Raw genomic sequence first — 22787 nt, forward strand, 5'->3', positions numbered from 1 at the left:
GGCATTTGTGTCTTAAAAATCTACAGCAATTCTGCTCTATGATCAGTCTGCAAGTATTTGGCCTTTCATTTGCAGTTAACCAGAAGAACAACTGTGTTCAGCTGGCGTAGCAGGTATCACATAGTTAGATGTGTTTAATACTTACAAGTGCGAAAGAGCAACATTATAATCACATTTTATAATATGGGCTGTCAGAAAGGTATAGTATATTGCCTTTTACCTGTATGTCTTTGCTGTTTGAAACTGTAGTGACAACTACTTTAGGTTTTAAAATGAAGACCATTTATATATGCCTTAAAAGTATAAGAAATTAACATCATAATCTAGTTGTTGTTCATAAAGGTGGTCCAATATCTAAAGCAGAAAAAGTGAAAATTTAGGTTATAAACTTATATTTAAGATATATTGTATTATAAAATTGATCAAGTGTTTAACTCTTTATTATCCTAATTAGAGAATTAAGGAAGGAAGCATTACTGACCGTCTGAAGACCGTCAATGTGGGTGACAATATTGAATCCATAAATGATCAGACGATTGTGGGATGTCGACATTATGAAGTTGCAAAGATGTTAAGGGAACTTCCAAAAAACGAGACTTTTACTTTGCGTCTAGTTCAGCCAAAAAGAGCCTTTGGTGAGTAATTCATTACATTTTTGGGAAATAGAGAACCTAATCAATAACATTTTTTTTTACTTTATCTATGCCTTGTCTAAAAATGTCTCAATTCTTTACGAAACCTCTCTCTAACCCATCCTACAGAATCAAACAATTCTTTACATGGTAAACTAACGTCAATGATGGTGCTGCTTACATGTTCAGGGGGCTGATGATCTACTAATCCAGAAGTGCTGCCGATTAAAAGAGTAATCTGTCTTGTATTAAACGAGGAATAGACTGCAGAGATGGAGTGTGATACAAAGGTGACATGGCTGGACCATTAGTGATTGTGTGAATAAAGTGTCATCAATAACATTTCAAACAATCCAAAAGATATGGAATCTGATAATAAAAAATGCCGCAGCAGGCTGATGTAAACTTGTCGTAAACTAGTAGTAAAAGCTAATCTCATTCTTTTGTTGACTTGCTCTAGCAGGGAGTAGTCCACTGACAGTGGAGTTCTGTGTAAACTGTCAGAGATACCAAGAAGAATCAGAAGTGAGGGGTGAGGTGCTACAGGGTGGAGAACAGTGTGACTAGGTCAAAGCATATAAATATTAGTAATGCTAAAGATATACAATAAATGTTTGATGTGTTACTAAAGGCTGATGCCATTGATAAGCCAGATGACGGGCTTGTGGCGCAGTTACGTTGGATAGCTGATAGCATCTCGATATTGGCTGATAACAATCTGACCACCTGCCAGGGGCCATCAAAAGCTGTTTTCTCGCCGTACCCAATTATGTTTGCATAAATGGGAGAGGGCAGATTGAGGCAAATTAGACCACTCTTGGAAGCAGAAGTGTTGTCCAGGAACCTTGCCTAGCTGATCCCTGACTGATAAAGCTGTCTCTATCAGCCCGAAGTGTTACCGGTTGTTGCATGTGGTGATGTCTTATCTTAATTGTATGTTTGATGATTAGCTTGTATCTTATGTTATTATTAGTTCAATTACAAGGAGAGGGCCCATAGGGGCATTGTGTGAAACAGCAACAGTGAATATTGTTCTTATGCATGTAGTTTTCGTAGTGGTTTTGTTCTCTATGATAATAATATTGTGTGTGATATATGTAGTGTGTGCTGCAATAAATTTTCTTGTTAACCTAATGGCTTTTGTTATCTCTCCCTGCAAGTGCAATTAACACAGATCACTGGATAGGTATCTGGTGTAGATAAACCAAATACAGTGTTGTCAGTTTGGGGTCCCTGAGACAAATTTATGTGAGCGTCACTGACACCTGGCATAACATGAAGACATAATCCTGCCCCTGTACAAAGCATTGGTCAGACCTCACCTGAAATAAACCTAAAAAAGGACATTGTAGAATTGGAGAAGGTGCAGAGAAAAGCAACTAAACAGGAATGGAGGAACTCAGCTATGAGGAGAGATTTTGCCTTCCTATGGACCAACTATATCTATAGGGTTTTATATCTGGGATATGTTTATTTCCCTATGGGGTTGAACTTGATGGACTTATGTCTTTTTTTTCAAGTCGACTTACTATGTAACTATGATGTCATCTACAAAAATTCAGAAAAAGGTGTTTGCCATTGATGGCCAATTGAAATTGAAATTGAAAAATAGCTCCACAATTTTAATGGTAAACTGAACAAAGTCCACACAGTTGTACCAGTGTTGTGCAGGAGGAGCAGGTTTTTTCCTGGATGGAAGGATGTAAGCGTAATACAGAACACATTTCAATTTGAGTTTTGATGTTTTAGCTGCATACCTTGAAAATTGAAAGCATAACAAGCATATTATTGGTAAACTGAACAAAGTCCACACAGTTTTAGCAGTGTTGTGCAGGAGGAGCAGGTTTTTTCAAAGGATGTAAGAGTAATAACAGCTCAATTGGAAAATAAAGTTATGAATGAGAACAACTGATGGTACTAAAACCAAGACAGAAACCTACTCCAGTTTAAGTTTTCAAAGATACCAAACTTTTCTGATCCTGACTGTTAAACCCAATATTAAATTAACTAATAATGAATTAAATAACCTAACTAAATAAAAAAGTAGAAGTGTGGTAATAAGAAAAAATATGTGGCACCCCCATACCCCCTCGTGCTTTGGACTGGGCAAAATATTGGAATGCAATACAAATATGTTCTGCCACATATGAAAGAGCATATGTGTCTTACAAAAAAAGCTGGAGGGAAACAAATTGGAAATAAACAGTTTTTAAAAGCCTTGAATAAATGAAGCAATTTATCCATTTTAGTAGTAAAGTAAATAATCCTAGCAAACCAGAATAAGTGAAGTTTGGATTTGTTCAGGTCTCCTGTTACCAGAGAATAGATGGAATAAAAAATGTGAGGGGATAAAAAAACATACAGAAGGAGGTTGTTTGCAAAATGCTAAATCTTGTATTTTGGTGTTTTACCTGCATACCTTGAAAAATGAAAGCATATAAGGGGGGTGACAGAGGGCACCCTTGCTGAGCACCATTGGAAATGTGAAAGAGATCTGATAAGGCCCCATCCTCCAATTTTGCTGTAGGGATAGAGTAAAGGATGGCTATCCATGAAAGCATATGGGGCAAAGTCCTATTTCACTAATGAAGGTCCAGCTGAAGACCTTTTTCGGCATCAATATATTGTGTAGACACATCAATATATGCGTGACCCAAGCAGGATGCGTGAGAAGAACTATTTTGAGGATGCTATCCCTAGCTTTTTTATCAGAAATAAACCCAATATGATTACAATTGTTATGGGTTGCCTTCCCTTTGCAGTTGACACGGAATTAATTGAGGCTTGGAACCTAAGTGACCCCTGGGTCTTCACCAACGCACCTGCAAAAAGTGATGGGTCAGTGGCCACCGGGCTACTTTGCTGCAAGGAGGTCACCAGGTTATGGCCCCCAGGGATCAGGTGACTTGAGCATGAGAATGGCGATGAGGCCAGAACACAATCAGTCAAGGAAAGGCAATGGACCGGCCGAAGTCAAGGCAGGAGGCAGACAAGTTGAGGACAAGTAACAGGTCGAGGTCAGAGCAGGCAGTAGGCAAGGTGAGGTCAAGTAACAGGCCGAGATCAGGGCAGGCAGTGGACAAGGCAGAGTAAGGTGACAGACCGAGGTCAAATACAGAAAATCCAAACAGACAGCTAGCTGGCAGAGAGACAGGAAATAAACTGAGGATCAAGCAACCTAAGCCTGGAACTGGAGAGGTTTAAAAAGGCCAATGGCAGAACAGGACTGAACAATCATTTCATTGGCTGCAGCACCTACTCCAGAATCCCCTTCAGCTGTGCACAGTGTGTCTCAGTGTCTGTGCAGGGTATGCCAGGAAAGGTGGAAAATTCATGGCTACAGGGATGCAAGTGATGCTGCAGCATGCAGCCAGAGCTTAGACTTCTTTTCCTCCAGACGCAAAGAGTGCCCTCTTGTTCTTTGTAATGATCTCAAAGTGAATAATGGGGAAGAGAGTTCTCTATAAGGACCATTTATATAATTATACAGGGTGATCATATCCCCCCTTAAATGTCTCTTCCCAAGGGAGAATAGATTCAGTTCAGCTAATCTCTCCTCATAGCTGAGCTCCTCCATTCCTTTTATTAATTTAGTTGCCCTTCTCTGCACTCTCTCCAATTCAACAATGTCCTTTTTGTGAACTAGTGCTCAAAACTGGACTGCATATTCCAGATGTGGTCTGACCAATGCTTTGTACAGGGGCAGGATAATGTCTCCATCTCTGCAGTCTATTCCTCTTTTAATACAAGAAAGTACTTTACCATCTTTAGATATTGCAGCTTGGCATTGCCTTTTCCATTTTTGACTCCCCCAAATGTATTCCTCCTTGACAGCATGAAGCATACATGTTGTTAGCTCCCAAGTGCATAAATTTACATTTATCTATATAAAATGTCGTTTGCCACTTGGCTGCCAAATCAAACAGTACATCCAGGTCTGCTTGTGGATTATAGACATCCTGTATGGACCTAATTCCAGCACATAGTTTGGTGTCATCTGCAAACACAGAAATGGTATTTTTAATCCCAAACTAAACCCCAACTTGCATATTAACGGTCTGTGGGGTACAGTGTCAAATGCTTTAGCAAAGTCCAAGTACACTATATCAACTGCAATTCCACTGTCTACCTGTTTACTTACTTCCTCATAAAAAGAGAGTAAATTTGTTTGACAACTTCTGTCTTTCTTGAAGCCATGTTGACTATCACCTATATACTATCAATTATAATATTATTTTCCAGCAGAAACTCTTATATGTGGTTTCATTAGCAAACTCTCTAAGACCTTTCCAACTATGGATGTTAAACTAATGGGTCTGTAGTTACCTGGTAATGACTTTGCTCCCTTTTTGAAGATAGGAACCACATTGGCCTTACGCCAATTCATCGGAACCTTGCCAGTGACTAAACAGTCTCTAAAAATTAGAAATCATGGCTTTGAAATAACTGAGCTCAGGTCTTTGAGGACATGTGTATTATGAACTTTTGGGCCCTGGGTTTAAAGAGTAGATGTGGGAGAAATTATGGATATTAGGATCAAAAATGGACAAAATTAGAAATATGAGTACCATAAAATAATGAAGTTAAGCCATCAGATCCTGGGCTCTTATTTGATGGCACGGATTAAATGGCACAGACACAAGACATCTTTCTCGAACAGGGATTCTAGGTGGGTGGGAGCTTTGGGGTTCAAAGTGGGCAGAGCAGTGGCATCAATATAAGTGATGCCAAGTGATGCTCTGGGTACTGTATTTAAAGTAATATTATTTTAATAACACATACCGTGTTTCCCCGATGATAAGGCAGGGCCATCAAATAAGACAGCCCCCCCTTTTTAGAAAAAAATTTAAAATAAGGCCCCCCCCCCGCAAATAAGCCACCCACCGATACCTGCACTTACCCGAATCGGGTGGTACGGTGGGTGACTCCGTGTGGTCTCTCCGTCTCCGTCGCCTCCGCATGCTCTTGGATGGGAAGCTGCGGCTCTTTCTCTCATCCTACCGTATGTGAAACTATCTATCTGTCAGCCTCGCTTTTCACTGCACCCCTCCCCCGTGACACGAGTCACTGTCCTCAGTCTGTCGGAAGCTCACGAGTCATTCCGAGCTTCCGACGGACTGATGACAGGGGGAGGGGTGCAGTGAAAAGCGAGCTTCCTACGGACTGATGACAGGGGGAGGGGTGCAGTGAAAAGCGAGCTTCCTACGGACTGATGACAGGGGGAGGGGTGCAGTGAAAAGCGAGCTTCCGACGGACTGATGACAGTGACGACTAGTGCACGGGGGAGGGGTGCAGTGGGATGACAGGGGGAGGGGTGCAGTGAAAAGCGAGGCTGACAGATAGATAAGGCATCCCCTGAAAATAAGCCCTAGAGCATATTTTGCCCTTCAAAAAAAAATAAGACAGTGTCTTATCATCGGGGAAACAGGGTAGTTATAGGTGTTCTTTAAACCTTTAAATGCCACTGACATGGTAATTAGTAACAAGTTAGTAAACCCTTCTGTGAACATTATCTGGTTTTCAAACAATTCTTAAAAGTTGCTGAAGAAAATCTAGTTTACCAAATGAAGCAAAAATTTTAATAAATAGTCATTGTACAGGATGCCAGGGCTAGGTCCTGGATGATAGATATATTCCTCCCTATTTTAGGTCATGGTTCCTCTGAAAAGGAGAGTCCGGAAAGTTCAGCAAAATATTTTGTGAATTTGGCTTGGCGACCTGCGGTGTCCATTTTTTTTAAGTTATTACAGGGCCCAGACTCTTGGATAGGAGGAAAAGATATGGGTGGGCCTTCCTATCCCAACGCAGTACAGCCAAGGATTTCCGACTCACCTGACAGTTGTGTCTGTGGCTTTCTGGAAGTAGGTGGGGCAGTATGAGTCTCAGTCTGAGTGCAGGTAGCAAGCTGCCAATCCATGCTGTTTTTGGGAGTAAAGACATTTGAAACTGCAACACTTGATACGTTTGAGTACCAGGTCCAATCCTGGGGTAGCCACTTGAACAGCAGGACTTTGTCTGTTTGACTTTATTTGCTAAAGCAAACTTTTTTTGTTCCGCTAGACTAAGCTGTTTTTGTGTTATGTTTATGCTGAAGTGAAGCTGTTTGACTTAAGCCTGTACTTCAATAAACAGACTTTGAAAAGACCTCACAGTGTCCTGCGATGTACTGATCCCCCTCACTTCACAGTCATGTACTTGAAAAAAGTATGCGTGTGGCAAAAAGGAAATTCTTAGGATAATCAAATATTTTGAAGGTAAAATCAGAGTCTGTTGTTTTCAATAAATGGGATGACAATCAGTTGTGAGAACCTGTTTTATTTAGATTGATGATCCACCAAAGCTTGATCTCATATACAACACATTTGTGGATGAATATTATGGTTCGAATAAAAAAAGTGTTTTAAGACCTCAGAAAAAAAATTGTTAATGCCCATAACTGAAAAAGGTTACAAGAACATCTCAAAAAATGTCCAATTTGTTAACACATAGACAGTGTACAAATGGGGTAAATTCAAGTCCGTTGTTACCTTACCCAGATGTGGTCATCCATAAAAGATAGCTCCAACTGCAAGGCGTGTAATAGTCCAAGGAGTTACAAAGAATCCCAGGGTAACTTTTAAGCAACCAAAGGTTCGAGTAGTGCTAGTCTACTAGTAGATGCCCAAACCCCTGCAGATTTTGGGAGCAAATAGCATTGTGCATGAAATCCTGCTTCTCTGATGGCCCCAGATGAAATCCATGACCTTGGATTGGAGGTTATTCATGTAAAATTTTGAGATAGCAATAGGAGGGGTGCAGAATAAATATAGTAGAAGAATATTCATCTTAATGGTAGCAATATTTTCAAACCACAACAAGGGGAGAAAGACCATTTGGGTAATTGGAATTACACAAATTTACACACAAACATTGAATTGTACAGTACTATTTGTACTTGAAAAACAAAAGGATTTAACAAACAGTGCTGGTAAGTGCAACAATGGTTAAAAGAGCCTGTTCACCAATGCTAGAAGTCTGGCAAACAAAATAGGGGAGTTGGAAGATTTAATGAATAAAGAGCATAATGATTTAGTTGGTGTAACCTGGTTGGTGAAACCTGGCTTTGTTCTTCACATGACTGGTGTCATGCACGGAGAGACAGGATCACTAGGGGGCACTGTGGCTTGTATGGAGGTGGTGTGAGCCCTGAAAGGGGCCAAGGCACAGAGTCTAAGCAGTAACCAGGTCTTCTCCAGAGCCTGTGATGGTGCTGCTGGTTACAGCCAGGTTGCGGTCCTTGGGCACACCAAGGTTGGCAAGCACGGTACAATATCACAAGGCAAGCGGAAAGTCGAGGAAAGCCGGGGTCGAGACAGGCAGCAAACAAGAGAGGTCAGGTCACAAGCTAGGGGTCAATTGTCAAGGATCCAGGAGACAGACACTAGTGACACAGGGGCCACTGTGGGCACAGGGAACACAGGATACACAGGATACACTGGAAGCAACATGGGGCAAAGGTGACACAGGAATATCCACAGACTGACAAAAACACTGCAACAGCACAGGGAAGTTGACCGGGAACCAACAGACTAGACAACGAGGGGTTAACACAGGAGCTGGACAGAGGAAACACTGAATTAAGCCACAGGGGAACAGGAACTAGCTCACAGAACTAGGAACTCGAGACACATTGCACGAACGCTGAGTGCAGTCCGTGAGCTAACTGAATAGCCAGGGCTGATCAAGAGACTATTTTCTGATTGGACAGTGGCATGGATGAAGTTGATAAAGCTTGGAAACAGAGGCACGCCCTGCGACAAAACTGCCTGCATGCGCAGGAGAGAGATTCCTGTGTTTTAGTGAGGAACAGTTAAGTGTGAAAACTGGGCTGTCAACATTCCTGGTTATACGCTCTTTCATAAAGAAGGAGTCAAACGAAAGGGTGTTGGTGTCTGCCTTTCAGTAATCTGAAAGTGATTGTGAAAGAGGAAATGTTGATGTGCACTAGGTGATGTGCAAGCAATAAGGTTGAGGCATTATAGGTGGGGTTTAATCTGGGGACGCAAAGCACACAATTAATTATTGGAGTCTGCTATAGGCCCCCCCAGTGCTAAGAAAGAAATAGAGAATCAACTACTAGCACAGATAAAAAAGCAGCAGCAACTACCCAGACACAGACTGGAGTAATGGCACTACAGGAACACCAAAGGGGGGAAATTTATGAATTTTTTACAAGACAATTTTATGATACAGTCTATAGAAGCCCCAACTAGAAATGATACTCTGATGGAGCAATGCAGAGCTTATAACAAATGTGCATATAAAAGAAAATCTGGGTAGCAGTGACCCTAATATGATTTAATTTATTGTAAGTTGTAAACAGGAAGCAAAAATAGGAAAGATAAAACATTTAATTTTAAGAGAGCAACTATTCCATTACGAAGGGTGTCTCCCTGTGTCTTGGACTGGGAGAACATAAAGGCCTCAAAAAACACAGAACAGAAATGCTGAAAAATATAGTCCAATAAGTAATAAGTTTATAAAGGTTAAAATAAAGCATATGTGGCTTACAGCTAATGTTAAAAAAGCCATAAAGTACAAAAAAGGGCATTCCAAAAAAAAAAAATTTATATAATATAAAAAATGATCACCTTTGTATATATTTATAAATATATTAATAGCAAAAAGATCAGATCTAAGCATGTAGGCCAATTAAAGGATGTCTCTGAGTTGGTAACTGACAATAAAGAAAAGGCAGATTTACTAAACACTTTTTTAGTTCTGTGTACACAAAGGAAAATGGCAGAGCTCAAGTCCAAATTCATAATAGCAATGTCACTGCCTTAAATGGCTCAAAATTGATATGGTTCAGAGAGAGTTGAGCAAAATTAGGGTTGACAAAGCACCAGGACCTGATGGATTACATCCACTTGTCCTCAAAGATCTAAACTCAGTTATTTCGAAGCCATATATTTTTAGAAACTCTTTAATCACTGGCATGGTACCAATGGATTGGCGCAAGGCCAATGTGGTTCCTATCTTCAAAAAGGAAGCAAAGACATTACCAGGTAACTACAGACCAGTTAAGAAATAAAAAGATGGCTTTTTCTGGCAGACTAGGTATTATAAAACTTTTAAAAAAACCTTTATTTATAAACAATACATAAAATACATAATTGTATTTCAAACAAAATTGACTGGACCATAGGCAATATAATATCCCGTAGGGAATTATAGAAAATATATGTACACAAGTGATCCAACATATGCTCCTTAAAGGTCTTTGAACACCAAATAGGCAGATCGCATCAATAATGATGATTAGTATATAGTTACTGTCTCAAACCCGACGCGTTTTGCCCAAAATGGGCTTCTTCAGGGGAAAAAAAGAGACCCTAACAGTTATAATAATACATTGTATAAATAATGTATCCCATGATAACATTTAACATATATATAGCAATAAGATATACTTCAAACTGACTTACTCATGCATAATGTATTCTAATTGGAGAAGGAAGTATTCAATCTCATGAAGTGGTCAAATGGATTTGGATACTCTAATATTAACACAAATATCAATGGGGAGTGCAAAATTTATATATATATATAAAAAATAATGTACTATAAAATATCTTACTTGATCACAGATGCTTACATGTGGAATGTAATCAATATGTACATGGTATAATAGAAGATTTAGCTTCAGTGTATGCAACTTCAAAGGGGTAAGTATCCGGAGATGGACTATATAGAAAGATAGGCATAGACAAAGGTTATGCACTTATGCAATTTGGTTTTACTATTTTTTAGGAATAGTACTTACTTACATATGACTGGGTGAAAAATATTATATTGTGCGATGAAGGTTTTTTATATATATTTTTAACTACATCCAAGTAAAATCTGTAATAAAACAATGTTTAATGATAATCTATTGTATGTTGTATGTACAAATTGTAACATTTTAGTGTTGGTAATAATACATTTATCCACAAGATGGCGTACCTGTAGTGTTTTCTTGTTGTTGAAACTTTCTTAGGAATTGAATAATTAATTATTTCACTAATAAATCATAGATTAGCAAATACTAGATTAGTATTTGGGGAATTATACCTGATGAGATAGTGGGGTTATTTCATCTATGTTGATGATTGTTCCACCAAATATGTATCAAGAAGAATAAAGAGCTTATCTAAGAAGTAATCAAATACATAGAAAGCTGGTAGTTTTTAAATTATTTCTAAAAAATGCTGACAAGGGATTAACTACTAATCCTGAATTTTTGAAATGCTAAGACGCGGAGCAAGCCGACGGCAGCTGTTCAGACAAACGCTGGTGCTGTCCACGGCTTGCCCCTTAATAGTTAAAAGTTTGGATGATTAGCGCCACCATGCGTGCACTGATATCAACGCACACGGATTGGCACCATGTGTAGGTGTTAGGGGGTGGATGTTATAGAGTCCAGACAAGATATGATAGGAGCATGTACAAGGAGTTTGGTGGTCTCCGAGGACACATAGGTGCAGGTTTTGAAGATGTTGCACAGGTGAAATTGACAGGACCTGGAAATGTTCTGAATATGAGGGGTAAATGAGAGGGCAGAGTTGAAGGTGACACCAAGACAACAAGATGAGGGACGAACCACGGTGTTAATAACAGTTAGAAATATGGCAGGGGAGATTTGGAATTTGACGGGGGAAGATCCAGGTTGAGTTTCAGAAATCTCTCAGCCATCTATGTCGAGATGGTCGACAGGCAGCATAAAACCTTATACAGGACTGAGGGAGACAGGTCAGGGGTGGACAGATAGATTTGAGTGTCATCAGCATACAGATGGTACTGTAACACAAGGGAGGATATGAAACTACTGAGAGAGGAGGTGTACAGAGAAAGGAGAACTGGTCCAAGGACTGACCTTTGGGGAACACCAGAAGGGAGGTAAGTGGGAGAGGAGGAATTACCATTGAAAGAAATTTGAAAGAAGCAGTCAGACAGGTAGGAAGCAGACCAATAGAGCGCAGGATCACTGATATTAATAGAGCGCATGATTTGGATTAGAAGGGGTGATTAACAGTGTCGAAACATATGGGACAAGGGAGATAAGGAAAAGTTGTTTTCATACTTACCCGTAATTTTCCTTTATCGGCTCCTTTAACCCCCCAGGACCACTTATTCAAAATAAAAAGCCCTTACCTCCTAGTCTCCCTGTTTAGTATCAATTCATGCGACAGGACAAAAAAAGGGAGGGAACTGCGCTGCCAGGAGGAGTTGTCTGGAAAGGAAAATGGGATGTAGCAAGCAAAAAAAAATTCTGAAAAGAGGGTTTAAAATACATAACTACAGACAACTGATATAGCTGTAACCATCTTTATTTAATTAAATGTATCTGTATATATATATATATATATATATATATATATATATATATATATATATATTTTTCAATTTTCTTTATTGCTAAATGTATTATCAATGAGCCAAATGTTGAATCTGTGTTCGAGACGACATTCAGTTTATAATGTCTAATAAAAGTATTGGGCTTTGCAAATTGTTTCTGTTGAAACTTTTGCGTAGGAAGCCCATGATGCCGACATGCCCCTCATTAAGTTGGCCTTGATTTTTTGTGGTGGAGCCAAGCCCATAAGGGAGTAAGCATATTTGATTGTTTCCAAAATCCAAAAGGAAATTATTCTTGCATCTCTTTTAGAGATCCCTCCGCTGGGATATATGAACATGTTATTCGTTCTTCTGAAACCTTGTGTTCTCTGTAAATAAGTAGATATTATATGGACCATATCCAACGTCTTAGAATCATCTTTTTCCTCCTGAATTTCCTTTGGAAGGTTTGTGGAGAAGCATGTAAACGTACTCCTGAAGAAATGGAACAGTAAGGTTCTTTAATCGACAGTGACTGAAGCTCTGAGACTCTTCAAGATGATGTAATTGCTGTAAGAAAAACTGTCTTCCATGTTAATTTTTCTAATGAACACACCTCTATGGGATAGAAAGGAGCTAGTAAGAGGGCACGTCCCATGTTGGAAATAAGGGCCTTAATAGTGGACTAATCTTAATTGCTGCCCTCAGGAAATGTTGAATTAGCATATTATCCATCCACCTTGTTGCTGTCAGTACAGATAATGCAGACAACTGAACCTTTATAGTACTGTAACTAAGGCCTTTACAGTCAGCGCTGGATAAAGTTTTGAGCTGGGGACGGATCTGTTGGCGAGAATATTGCTTCTCGGGCTTGCTCCAAATCCCCTGTATCAATAGATCTTCTTGATCCAGTAGGAACCAAGGTGGAGCTACTACACTGGGGAATGCATTTTTGTTGAGTTAGATCTTACACTTGTTTTTTTACTAATTTCTGGGTGGTAAATCCAGAAATTACATTTTTTTTGCTATCACATCCAGTTTTTATGATACAGTTTTGTCAAAAATAATAAAATGTACTGTTTATTTAAATGTATTTTGTTCATTCAATGAATTTTATGATGCTCTAGGACATATTTTTTACAGTAAAACATTTGAAAATTAATCGAGTAAGTGGTTAAGGTAAAAATTTTCGCCTATAGCTTTTCCTGGAGTGTTCAGTGTTAGGACAATCCCGCGGGATGCTCCAACAATAGCCAGCCATCATATGTACATGATGTACTCATCTACCTGATACCGTCCTTCCATGACCTTCAAATCTCGGTGGAATCGTTCACCTTGCTCATCACTGACTGCACCAAGGTCTTGCGGGAAGTTAGAAAGATGGCTATGCAGAAAATGCACCTTGATGCCCATATTGCAGCCAAGCATTTTGTATCCCTCCAAGAGTTTCTGGACAATTTCTGTGTAATTATTTGCTCGTGTGTTTCTAAGAAAGTCCTTGACAATGGCTTTGAATAATAACCAAGAATTCTTGGTATTCTGTCGCTGTCTCCCAGCGTCCTGCTGGTCCCCCGCAGGTCCTGGGGACAGGTCTGCCTCCTCTCATCTCTACCTGCAAAGTGCAGATTCGATCCACGGGGTTTCCGGGTGATGTCAGTACATGCGCCGGTGCAGCCAGGACTTAGCGGCGGAAATTTTAAATCATTTTGTATTGGATTCATATAATATATATATATATATATATAATTATATATTATATATGCTACTATACAGTTACATTACATGTTTCAATTTTTTTTTAACAGATTTTTGTGTTTTGTTATTTAAATTTTATTATTAAATTTAATAAATATGAGTGAGTTATGCCTATGAATTACAGCCTACAATGAAAAATAATTTTACATGCAAAAAAATGTACCGCTTTTTGCATGGAAATTTGGAAGGAATTAGACCGCTAGGGAGGTTAATACATAGGATTTGATTGATTATGCTTCGTATGAATAATAAATAGATGTTAAATAATATACTATATTTATGACATTAGTACTGAATATATCTATCAATTAGTCTTGTATGTGTACTGTATACTTATCATTGTTAACTGTACTATTTACAAGGTGAATTGCGTGATGCATCACCTGTCAGCTAGCCCCTTCTGTCCCCCATATGATCTGCATATTACACTCCATCACAAAAAAATTATTATTGTCTGCTTCTTGGTCTAATCCATGTGTCCTATACTTAATCAAGTGTGCTGAATCCAAATCGGAAGATTCTGCCTAGGACATCAGGGTCCTAAGTTAATTACGCGTATAGACACGATTAGCTACATTCTCTTGTTCCGCAGTTACTATGTAATCCCTATACATAACTAACTTTTGCCTCATAGTTCCATGATATTACAAAAACGTAGTTTTATGTTGCAACAACATATACAATTACACATAATTCACCTGAGTCCTTGTTCAATACACATGCACACTTCAGAAGTGTTTCAGTCCCTATTGCAGAAACCAGCAGTAGTCGCCCATCACGTTGGGCTTGCACCGTCCTTGATATCTTGTTTCTGTAACAGAAATGTTTCCTCTCCCCTTGTTCATCACTCACATCACTCAAATTTTGTGGGAAAAAGTCCAGATGGGAATGTAAGAAAATAATTTTAAGTGACATTCGGCAGCCAAGTTGATGGTATGCTGTTAGCATGAGTTCAGCATGGTTTTCAGCTCACTTGTTGCCCAGAAAGTTTTGTGCATCTAGCACAAATGAATTCCAAGCAGCAAGTTCAAGTGGGTTGAGTTTGTCTCTGAATGTGGCATCACACATCAAATTGAGGATTTGGGGACCAACAAAAATGCCTTCTTTCAGTTTAGTCATTTCCAAACTTGTCCTTCAGATACCGAAAACCCATACCATCACAATCCATTGCAACAACAATGTTCCTAATTATTCCAAGTTTATTATGAAGTGGCGGAAGGTAAACTTTCTGTGGATCAATGAGTGATTTATGCTTCATGTTGTACTGGCCAACAGTGTGTTCAGGTCTGGGTGGCCATTCTTTCACTTTGTAATGGTTGCTGTCATCATGACTGTTCCACAGGCACAGAAAGCACATATATTTTGTATATCCCAATTGCAGGCCAAAAAGGAGTGCCACCACCTTCAGGTCACCACAAACGTTCCATTTGTGTTCTCTTTCATTCCCTCTGCATGAGCAAGAGGAACAGAAGGTTTTTCGTTACCTTTATACTGCAATACAGCTTTCAAACTTGCTTTGCTCGAGTCTATGAACAATCTCCACTGCTCTGGTATGTATTCGCAACCTAACTCCATCATCAGACCACTCACGTCGGTACAGAAGCAAATGTCATTTTCCAGCTTGTAAATACCTGCAAACTTTGTGTGACAATCACTAAACTGTGAGGTTGTTGTTCCTTTTTGTAGCAAATTCCACTCCTTTAATCTGGAGGCTAACAGTTCAGACTTCTCTTTTGACAAAGACAGGTCCCTTACTAGATCATCTATATCTGATTGGCTTTTAAAATGTGGCTTACCCTCTTCAAATTGGGGTTTATAACATTCATTACCATCGACATCATCTTCCTGTTCCTCATCCGACATGTCACTGTCAGTAACAACAGATGTAGGAGGGACTGGCCCTGGATTCTCTGCATCATGTGGCACTGGCTTCAGAGCAGATTCACAATCAGGATCATGATTTTTGACATCTTCTTCGAAAACCCAGCAATTTTACTCATACAGAGATAGCAGTCCGAGTGATGGTCTTTTGGCTCACGCCAAACCATAGGCACAGCAAAAGGCATTTTATCCTTTTCCCATTCAAGCATTTTGTTAGGCCAACGTAACACACCTGACAGCAGATATGAGGTGCCCAGCTTTTATCCTGAGGACACAGAAATGTAATCCCAGCTAGCAATCTCCTGCAGGGAGGGAGGTCTGGCCCAGGGCTGGCCTGGTGGTGCCATTCTTAATGGAGGATGCCCAGAAGGCAGATTTTGACCTGACTGCAAGGGATGCCAAAAGCTAAGCCAGGCTGAAAGTGACGATCCTCTGGCAATTTGAGGGTCATACCACAGCTAGGTGCCCAATTGCATTGCAGGCCATGGAGTGTGATGCTTCCCAACAAATACCCCGTTTTCCCAGCTGGTATGTATTTCTCAAACTGTCCTACATATGACTGTGGTAAAAGTAGGGGGAACATCTCTCCAAGCTTTGCTGGACTCCTTGGTGAGTTCTGCTGTTTTAACTGGTGAAGTGGAGTCAGAAGAGTAGACTTTGCAGGACCTTGAGGTGTCACAACTTAAATTTGGGACAGCCTAGCTGTGATACCCCACGTTGACTATGGGGTACCCCAGGTTTCAAATTCAATCAGAAATGTATTTTCTTACCTTTCTGTGAATCAGGATTTGTTATTTTGTGTAGACAAGATGCGGGCAGAGAATATAGAGCAGTAGATTGCGCCCCAGCCCTTTCGCAGAACAGTGTAGGACTTAGCCCATAAAAATTCCCTGGGGGGACACCTGGCATCAGAAAAGACCCAGCAATATATCCTGCAGAGATTCTTTTGGCCAGGGGTCTTTGTTGAGTTAAAGCAGTACTGTGAGATTTGTCCACAGTGCCAATTGTCTGTTACAGATGCCCACTTATGTAGTCCGCTGGTCCCACTGCCTATCATAGAGATATCATTGGACCATTCCAGACCACTGGTTAAATAAGCTAGAAGGTATCAATATATTTTAGTAGTGCTGGACCATGCCACTCAGTACCCTGAGGCAATTCTTTAAAAAACAGCCAATTCTAAAATAAAAGCAGAAGAATTATTCCACATGTTTACCTACACAGAAATGTTAATAGATGAAGGTCATGATAGAGTTGTTTTATCTGCTAGGGATAAAGAACAACACCCAAAGGGGTTGGTAAAGAAGGTAGTAGAGAAAGATGGGAGGGACTGGGATTGCCTCCTCCAATAACTGATGTTTGCAATTGAAGAGGTGCCCCAGTCATCCACAGGGTTTTCATGTTTGAATTAACTGACACCATCGCGGCCAACTGAACAATGTGAAAAAGACATAGGAACAAGAGTCCACCCACCCATAGACATATGATAGCGCATATCTGCAGGACAGATTCAGGAAAGTTATGCCTGTGATAAAGGAGCGTATGCAATGGGCCCAGAGTTGAGTTTACAAAAGACCAGCAAAGGTTCGCTTTTTTAGCCTTGGTGATCATGTGTTTGTCCTTGTCACTACGGTAGAATGCAAGTTCCTGGCCAAGTGACAAGGACCATACAAGATTGTTAAAAAGGTAGGGAAAGGAAACATTTAAAGATTTAAAGGGAAAGATTAAGAGGCCTTCATGCCTGCTCCCCAGCCCTTTCAGAAACCCAAGGGAATGGGCCACAGGTAAAAATGGCTAAATCACTGTTAGTATCCCAAAAACAGGAGGCTAAAGATTTCCTGCCTGGTTGCACGAACATCATTAAAGACGACATTGTTACAGAGCCCCACGTCTAGGTCTGACTCAAGAGCTTATTGGATAACAGAAACCCATAGGCAGGCAGTGGCAGAGGAGGTTCAAAAGATGCTTTCAATCGAGGGTCATTGCGATTCTGCAATTACTTTCCAAAGCTAAATGCAGTATCAAAGTTCAGCACTTACCTCATGTCGAGGATTAATGAACTCACAGAAAGACTAGGCCCCATATAAAGGTCCTGGAAAGTTTTATATAGCACCCAGGTTGAGGCTGCATATTAGGGCCCCATGAAAAGTAACTTTCATGTTCAGGTGACAGGTGGCTTTCATGAAAAGCCAGTGTCCTATGAAAAAATGCTATCTTCGGAATGCGTACTACTAGCTGATTGGGCGTGTACAATGCCGTCAGAAACTGTGTCTGCTCTGTCTGTGTGCGCATCTCCTATATTTTTCTATGAGATTGTGACTCAGTGTGAGCTCCCAGAGAGTGGGCGTGTTCTATAGACCTCGGCAATCAGCCATGTTCTATAGACCTCCCACCTTGTATTGTGCAATAATCCTACCTTTTGTACAGGAGCAGGATGAGAGCTGTGTCTATGCTGCTGTCATTACCCCCAACACATAAACCTTCATATACAAATAAAAACTGACACCTTTATTTGCACAGATTCGTGACATGCTTCTGTATTTGTGAAAAAAAAAGTGCCGATGTCACTGCGCATGTGTGAGATCGGCATCTTGTTTTTTTTCTTTTGCCTTCCTCTGGAACAACTAGGTCCATAGGGTTTTATATCTGGGATATGTTTATTTCCCTAATGGTTAAACCTAATAGACTTATGTCTGTTTTCAACCTGACTTAAAATGTAACTATGTAACTATGTCTGTTCTCGGAGCCTAAGCCACCTGGGACGCGTGACGTTTGTATCCCAGGAGGCTCTGCACTCCCATTCAGCCCTCACCACTGTGGCGGTAATGACAGAATAGAGGGGTCCTTGCCTTTTTGTTTTTTTTTTTAAAAAAAGGCATTTAATGAAAAAAACAAAGGGTTCCTAACTTCCACAAGTGAAGAGACCGAAGGTGAAGCCTACATAGCCTTTTCAAGATTCCTCAGAGAAGAGGTCAATTGATCTCGCAAGGCTTCCTTATTCCACTTAAGTCTGAAGGATTTCTTAATAAAATGACCTCATGTAACTGCCTCATGCACTTTACACAATGTTGATAGTCTGTCAGACTACATTTTCTATGGCCTGTTTAGTGGGTCCATATTTGAAGAGATAATTTTTAAACACCAATGGCATTGGCGGGTGGGTACGCTGCCTAATTTCACTGTGCAAGTCATGGGGGCGTGATTGGACTTCGAGATCACTCCTACATCAAAAGCTACAGTGGCTTTAAGAGCCGGGAGGATGGAGAAGAAGCAATCTAACTGGGTATGAGTTTTATGAGGGTTGGAGTAGGTGTTCAAGCCCTCTGCAGGGTGCTGAGCTCGCCATTCATCAAACAGGCTGTAATTATGAGCTTATAAAAACACGCTGAGAGATTGGCTGTGTGAGGAGGGTGTGTAGACAGGTCACTCTGCATGGGGGATGCAGAATGACACTTTTTTTTGCCATATTTCCTAACTGAATAATTTTGAAGCAATTTCTCTATATGAACCTTTTATATAGAGTGATTATATCCCCAGTTAAACCTCTTATCAAGGCAGAATGGATTTGGTTTAGCTAATCTTTCTTCATAGCTGAGCTTAATTGCCCTTCCTTCACATACTTATGCTGTCATGTTTGTTAACTAGTGCCCAAAACTGGACTGCATATTCCTCATGAGTCTGAATAATGCTTTTCACAGGGCATGACTATAACTCAGTCTATGAAGTCTATCTCTGACCCATAATCAAGTACCATCAAATGGGGAGCATAGTGGTCAAAATATTTTATGGAGAAGAAGACAGCTCAACAGAAGACCACAGAGGTACAACTGGCGGCCCTCAGAAATCCTTGTGAATCAAAGACCAGAATGCTGTTAGAGGTGGTCCAGCAGCTTTCTATGGGGCGAGAATCTACAGCGGTTGCCCCTAGCAACCAAGCATTTTCTGCAGAAGCTGACGCCAGCTGATGATGTAGAGGCCTTTCTCATGACGTTTGAGAGGATTGCGAAGTGGGAAGGGTGGATTACGAGACAAATGGGCTGGCTTCATTGCTCCATTCCTGACCCAACGTTGGGTCAGTCATGGAGACCCCAAGACTGTAAACTAACTTGTGCAGATGGTGGAGAGGTACACCGGAGTGAAAAAGCTGCTCTCCCAGCAAATCGTCAGGACACATAGCCTTACCTAGAGGAACAAGGCTCCCACCATCAGGAAAGAGGTCTCCTCAGTGCCCTGGAAGCAGCATGGAAGGTCTCCATGATATGTCACCACAGCCTCCTTAGGGGGTTGAAACCTGCAGGCACAAGGGGGTTGCTGGGAGTGTTCCTCCTGGGGCCACACCAGGGCCCTACAGAAGGAACTCATACAGTGTGGAATGTCCAAGTGATCATGATTCTACGGCTAGTGAGTTTGAACTGTTTTTCCTGATGACCTTAAGGAGAGCTTTGGGTGCACTTTTTATCTTAACCAAGTTCCCACCAAGGCCTTGCTGGACTCTGGAATCATGGCGACCCTGGTGTACACCAGTGTGTTTGGGGAGGTTCATGTTTCAGGAAAAATTCTGAGTGGTCTGCATCAATGGGGACACAAGAACCTACCCTGTGACGCCAGTGACATTCACCACTGACATTTTCTTTTCACCACTGTGCAACAGTCACTCATGCCGTCAGTGTGGTCAGTGTGGTAAAAAAACCCGGTGTGCTAAGTTGTGTTACCGCAAGATTTTCCAATATGTTTAATATGTCTAAGTTGGGAACTGTGGGGAAAGGTAAGGGCAGAAGGGGGGACATCCATATAGTGACACCCATACAAGTAAAGCACTGTGCACCAAGGCCAGTAAAAAAAAAGTCTGCATGTTGCTGTGAATGTGTCTGATGTTGCTAATGTACATGATGCTCCCAAAGGTGACAATGATGTTAACTATCCAGGACAGGAATCTGAGGTGACCTCTGAGGGAGGCATTGTACCCCAGTATGGGTCATTGTACCCCAGTACAGGGAGGATTAATAGGAATCCTCTTCCAATCCTGTTTATCCTGACTTAGAGGTTTCAAGGAGGGGACTTTAGATGCCGGACCCCTCTAAATGCATGGTAACAGATTTATATGGAATGGAATGCCCCAGGGACTGGACAGTGATGACATTTTTCCCCTTTTTCTGATAATGGGGAACTGTTGTTTTGGGTCACCAAGGTACGGGAAGAGGTTGTTTAGCAATTGCTGGTACCAAAGAATTGAGGGTCACCTAGGGGCTGAGAAAACAGAGGCTCCTATAACAGACCGATTATTCTGGCCAGGTGTGAAGGTAGAAGTGAAAAATTATTGTGCCTTCTGTGCCACATGCCAACTCACTGAGCCAGTATCACACTTTCAGAGCCTTCAAGGGGTCATCTCCTCTCTAGGTTCCCTTTAGAAACAACTTCACCTGGACAGTGGACATTCATAGATTTACTTCAGCTTGGTGTATGGATACACCAGCACTGAGGATATACAGAATAAAAGAAAAGGAACAATAGGTGTATGGCTTCCTTGAATTTTACTAACTTCACTCAGAGAGTTTATCCATTTGTTTGCTGACATGGAGCAATGACTGTGAACTAGCACTTTAAATCTTTTATTTTTAAATTTAAATTCAGACTCAGATTTTTGAAACATTCTGAATGCACTCGTTCAGATTCAGAATTTTACAGTTCTGAGGATCTCCAGTAGTATTCTAGTTTAGTTTTCTACCTACTTCTGAATCTATGTCTTCAAGTCAAAGTTAGTGTAGTATTGGTTAAATAATGCTGCTAAAACTATTCGACAGACCTGCATGAGTGTAATTTTTCAGACTGACACTCACAATCATCATCACAATCACCAGCTTTGCTATAATTATACTTGCTTATTATAACTGAAGACCTTAGAATCTGTACAAGTAAAATGTTTGTTTTTACAGAACAATCTTGCCAGGTGGTATAGTTATATATACAGGGAATGTTTTGGTTTTCTAATTTTCTGATGTATTTCTAAGACTACAGCCTATTGTTTGGAACAAATTCAAATGTAAAATACTTTGATGTTTATAGGAAACATACCAAACAGTTCATAACATACATTATTTGTCTAAATAGTCAGAAACTTGTGTTGTGTTTCTTCAGATATGATTGGACAGAGAGGAAGACCAAACAAAAGTCCCATAGAGGGTAAGGTGTCCAGTGGGAGAGAGACTCTGCGCCTGCGAAATAAAGGATTGGCCACTGTTGAAGAACCGGTAAATTTAAATCTCTAAATTCAGCTAAATTATAATTAGATCTACCACACAAATACAAATTTCTCAATTGTCTTTATGCTCCTGTTCCTGAATGATCTTTATGGAGTGATTTGTTGTTAAAATGCAATGCAGTCCTCATTTATGTGAAGGCTATATTAGGTTTTAGTGGAAGGGGGGTGCAGATCTGGACGTGCTTCTCTGCACTCTAGTAATTAGAGAACAGATCTTCACCTGCCCCATAGGAAGGCAGCACTGTCAACAAGACCATAAGCCAGCAGAGAACAGTTTGCCATCCAATCCCTCACTGAGAAAAAGGCAGAAGTTCATAAAATTCAGCTCCCAGTTAGGAAGCAAAGCTTCCAAGATGGCGTATACAGCAGGCTCAGTCGGGACATCAGTATGCTGCTCCACAGATGCAGCCATCAGCCTCCCCTGCCTCTGCTTGCTTCTTTCTGGACTTCTCAAACTGATGGATACTTTTCCATCAGATGGTTTGAGCCCACTACCTCAGTGGGAGAGAAATGTATGCCTTACTAGAAGTAAGGCTAGCACAGGTGAGTGCCTCTTTGGGGGTATTAATTAATCATCTTCATTTGCTTCTTCAGCACCCACATTACCTGGGGGAATCCTTAGTGATGGAAGTCACTGAAATTTCAAGGGTTCGCCCATCTAATGCTGCTGATTTTAGATTTACCTCTTCCCCAGTAGGATCAACCTCTTTGCCATCTTCTGCTGCTCCATATGCCAGTGCATCTGCGGTCATTTATACTTGTTTCCCCTGCAGACCTATTTTTAATCGATCCCCACTAGGGAAGATTTCCGGCAGCTTGTCCGGCAGGGTAGAGATTCAAACACTTAAAAGTGATCTTTGTTCACTTGCTAATAGAGCAGATATGGTGGATGAAGATTTACA

General features: G+C 40.6%; 1 protein-coding gene across 1 annotated transcript in view; it reads left to right on the forward strand.

Annotated features, from left to right (window-relative positions):
- GIPC3 (GIPC PDZ domain containing family member 3) overlaps positions 1–22787 on the forward strand; it is an 84698-nt gene that overhangs the window by 47537 nt on the left and 14374 nt on the right. The window contains exons 3-4 of the mRNA XM_072407088.1: positions 455–635; positions 21762–21874. Of these exons, the coding sequence (XP_072263189.1) occupies positions 455–635; positions 21762–21874 (294 nt within the window). The remainder of the gene's footprint in view (positions 1–454; positions 636–21761; positions 21875–22787) is intronic.

This window comes from Pyxicephalus adspersus, chromosome 3, assembly GCF_032062135.1.
Source record: "Pyxicephalus adspersus chromosome 3, UCB_Pads_2.0, whole genome shotgun sequence".
NCBI lineage: Eukaryota > Metazoa > Chordata > Amphibia > Anura > Pyxicephalidae > Pyxicephalus > Pyxicephalus adspersus.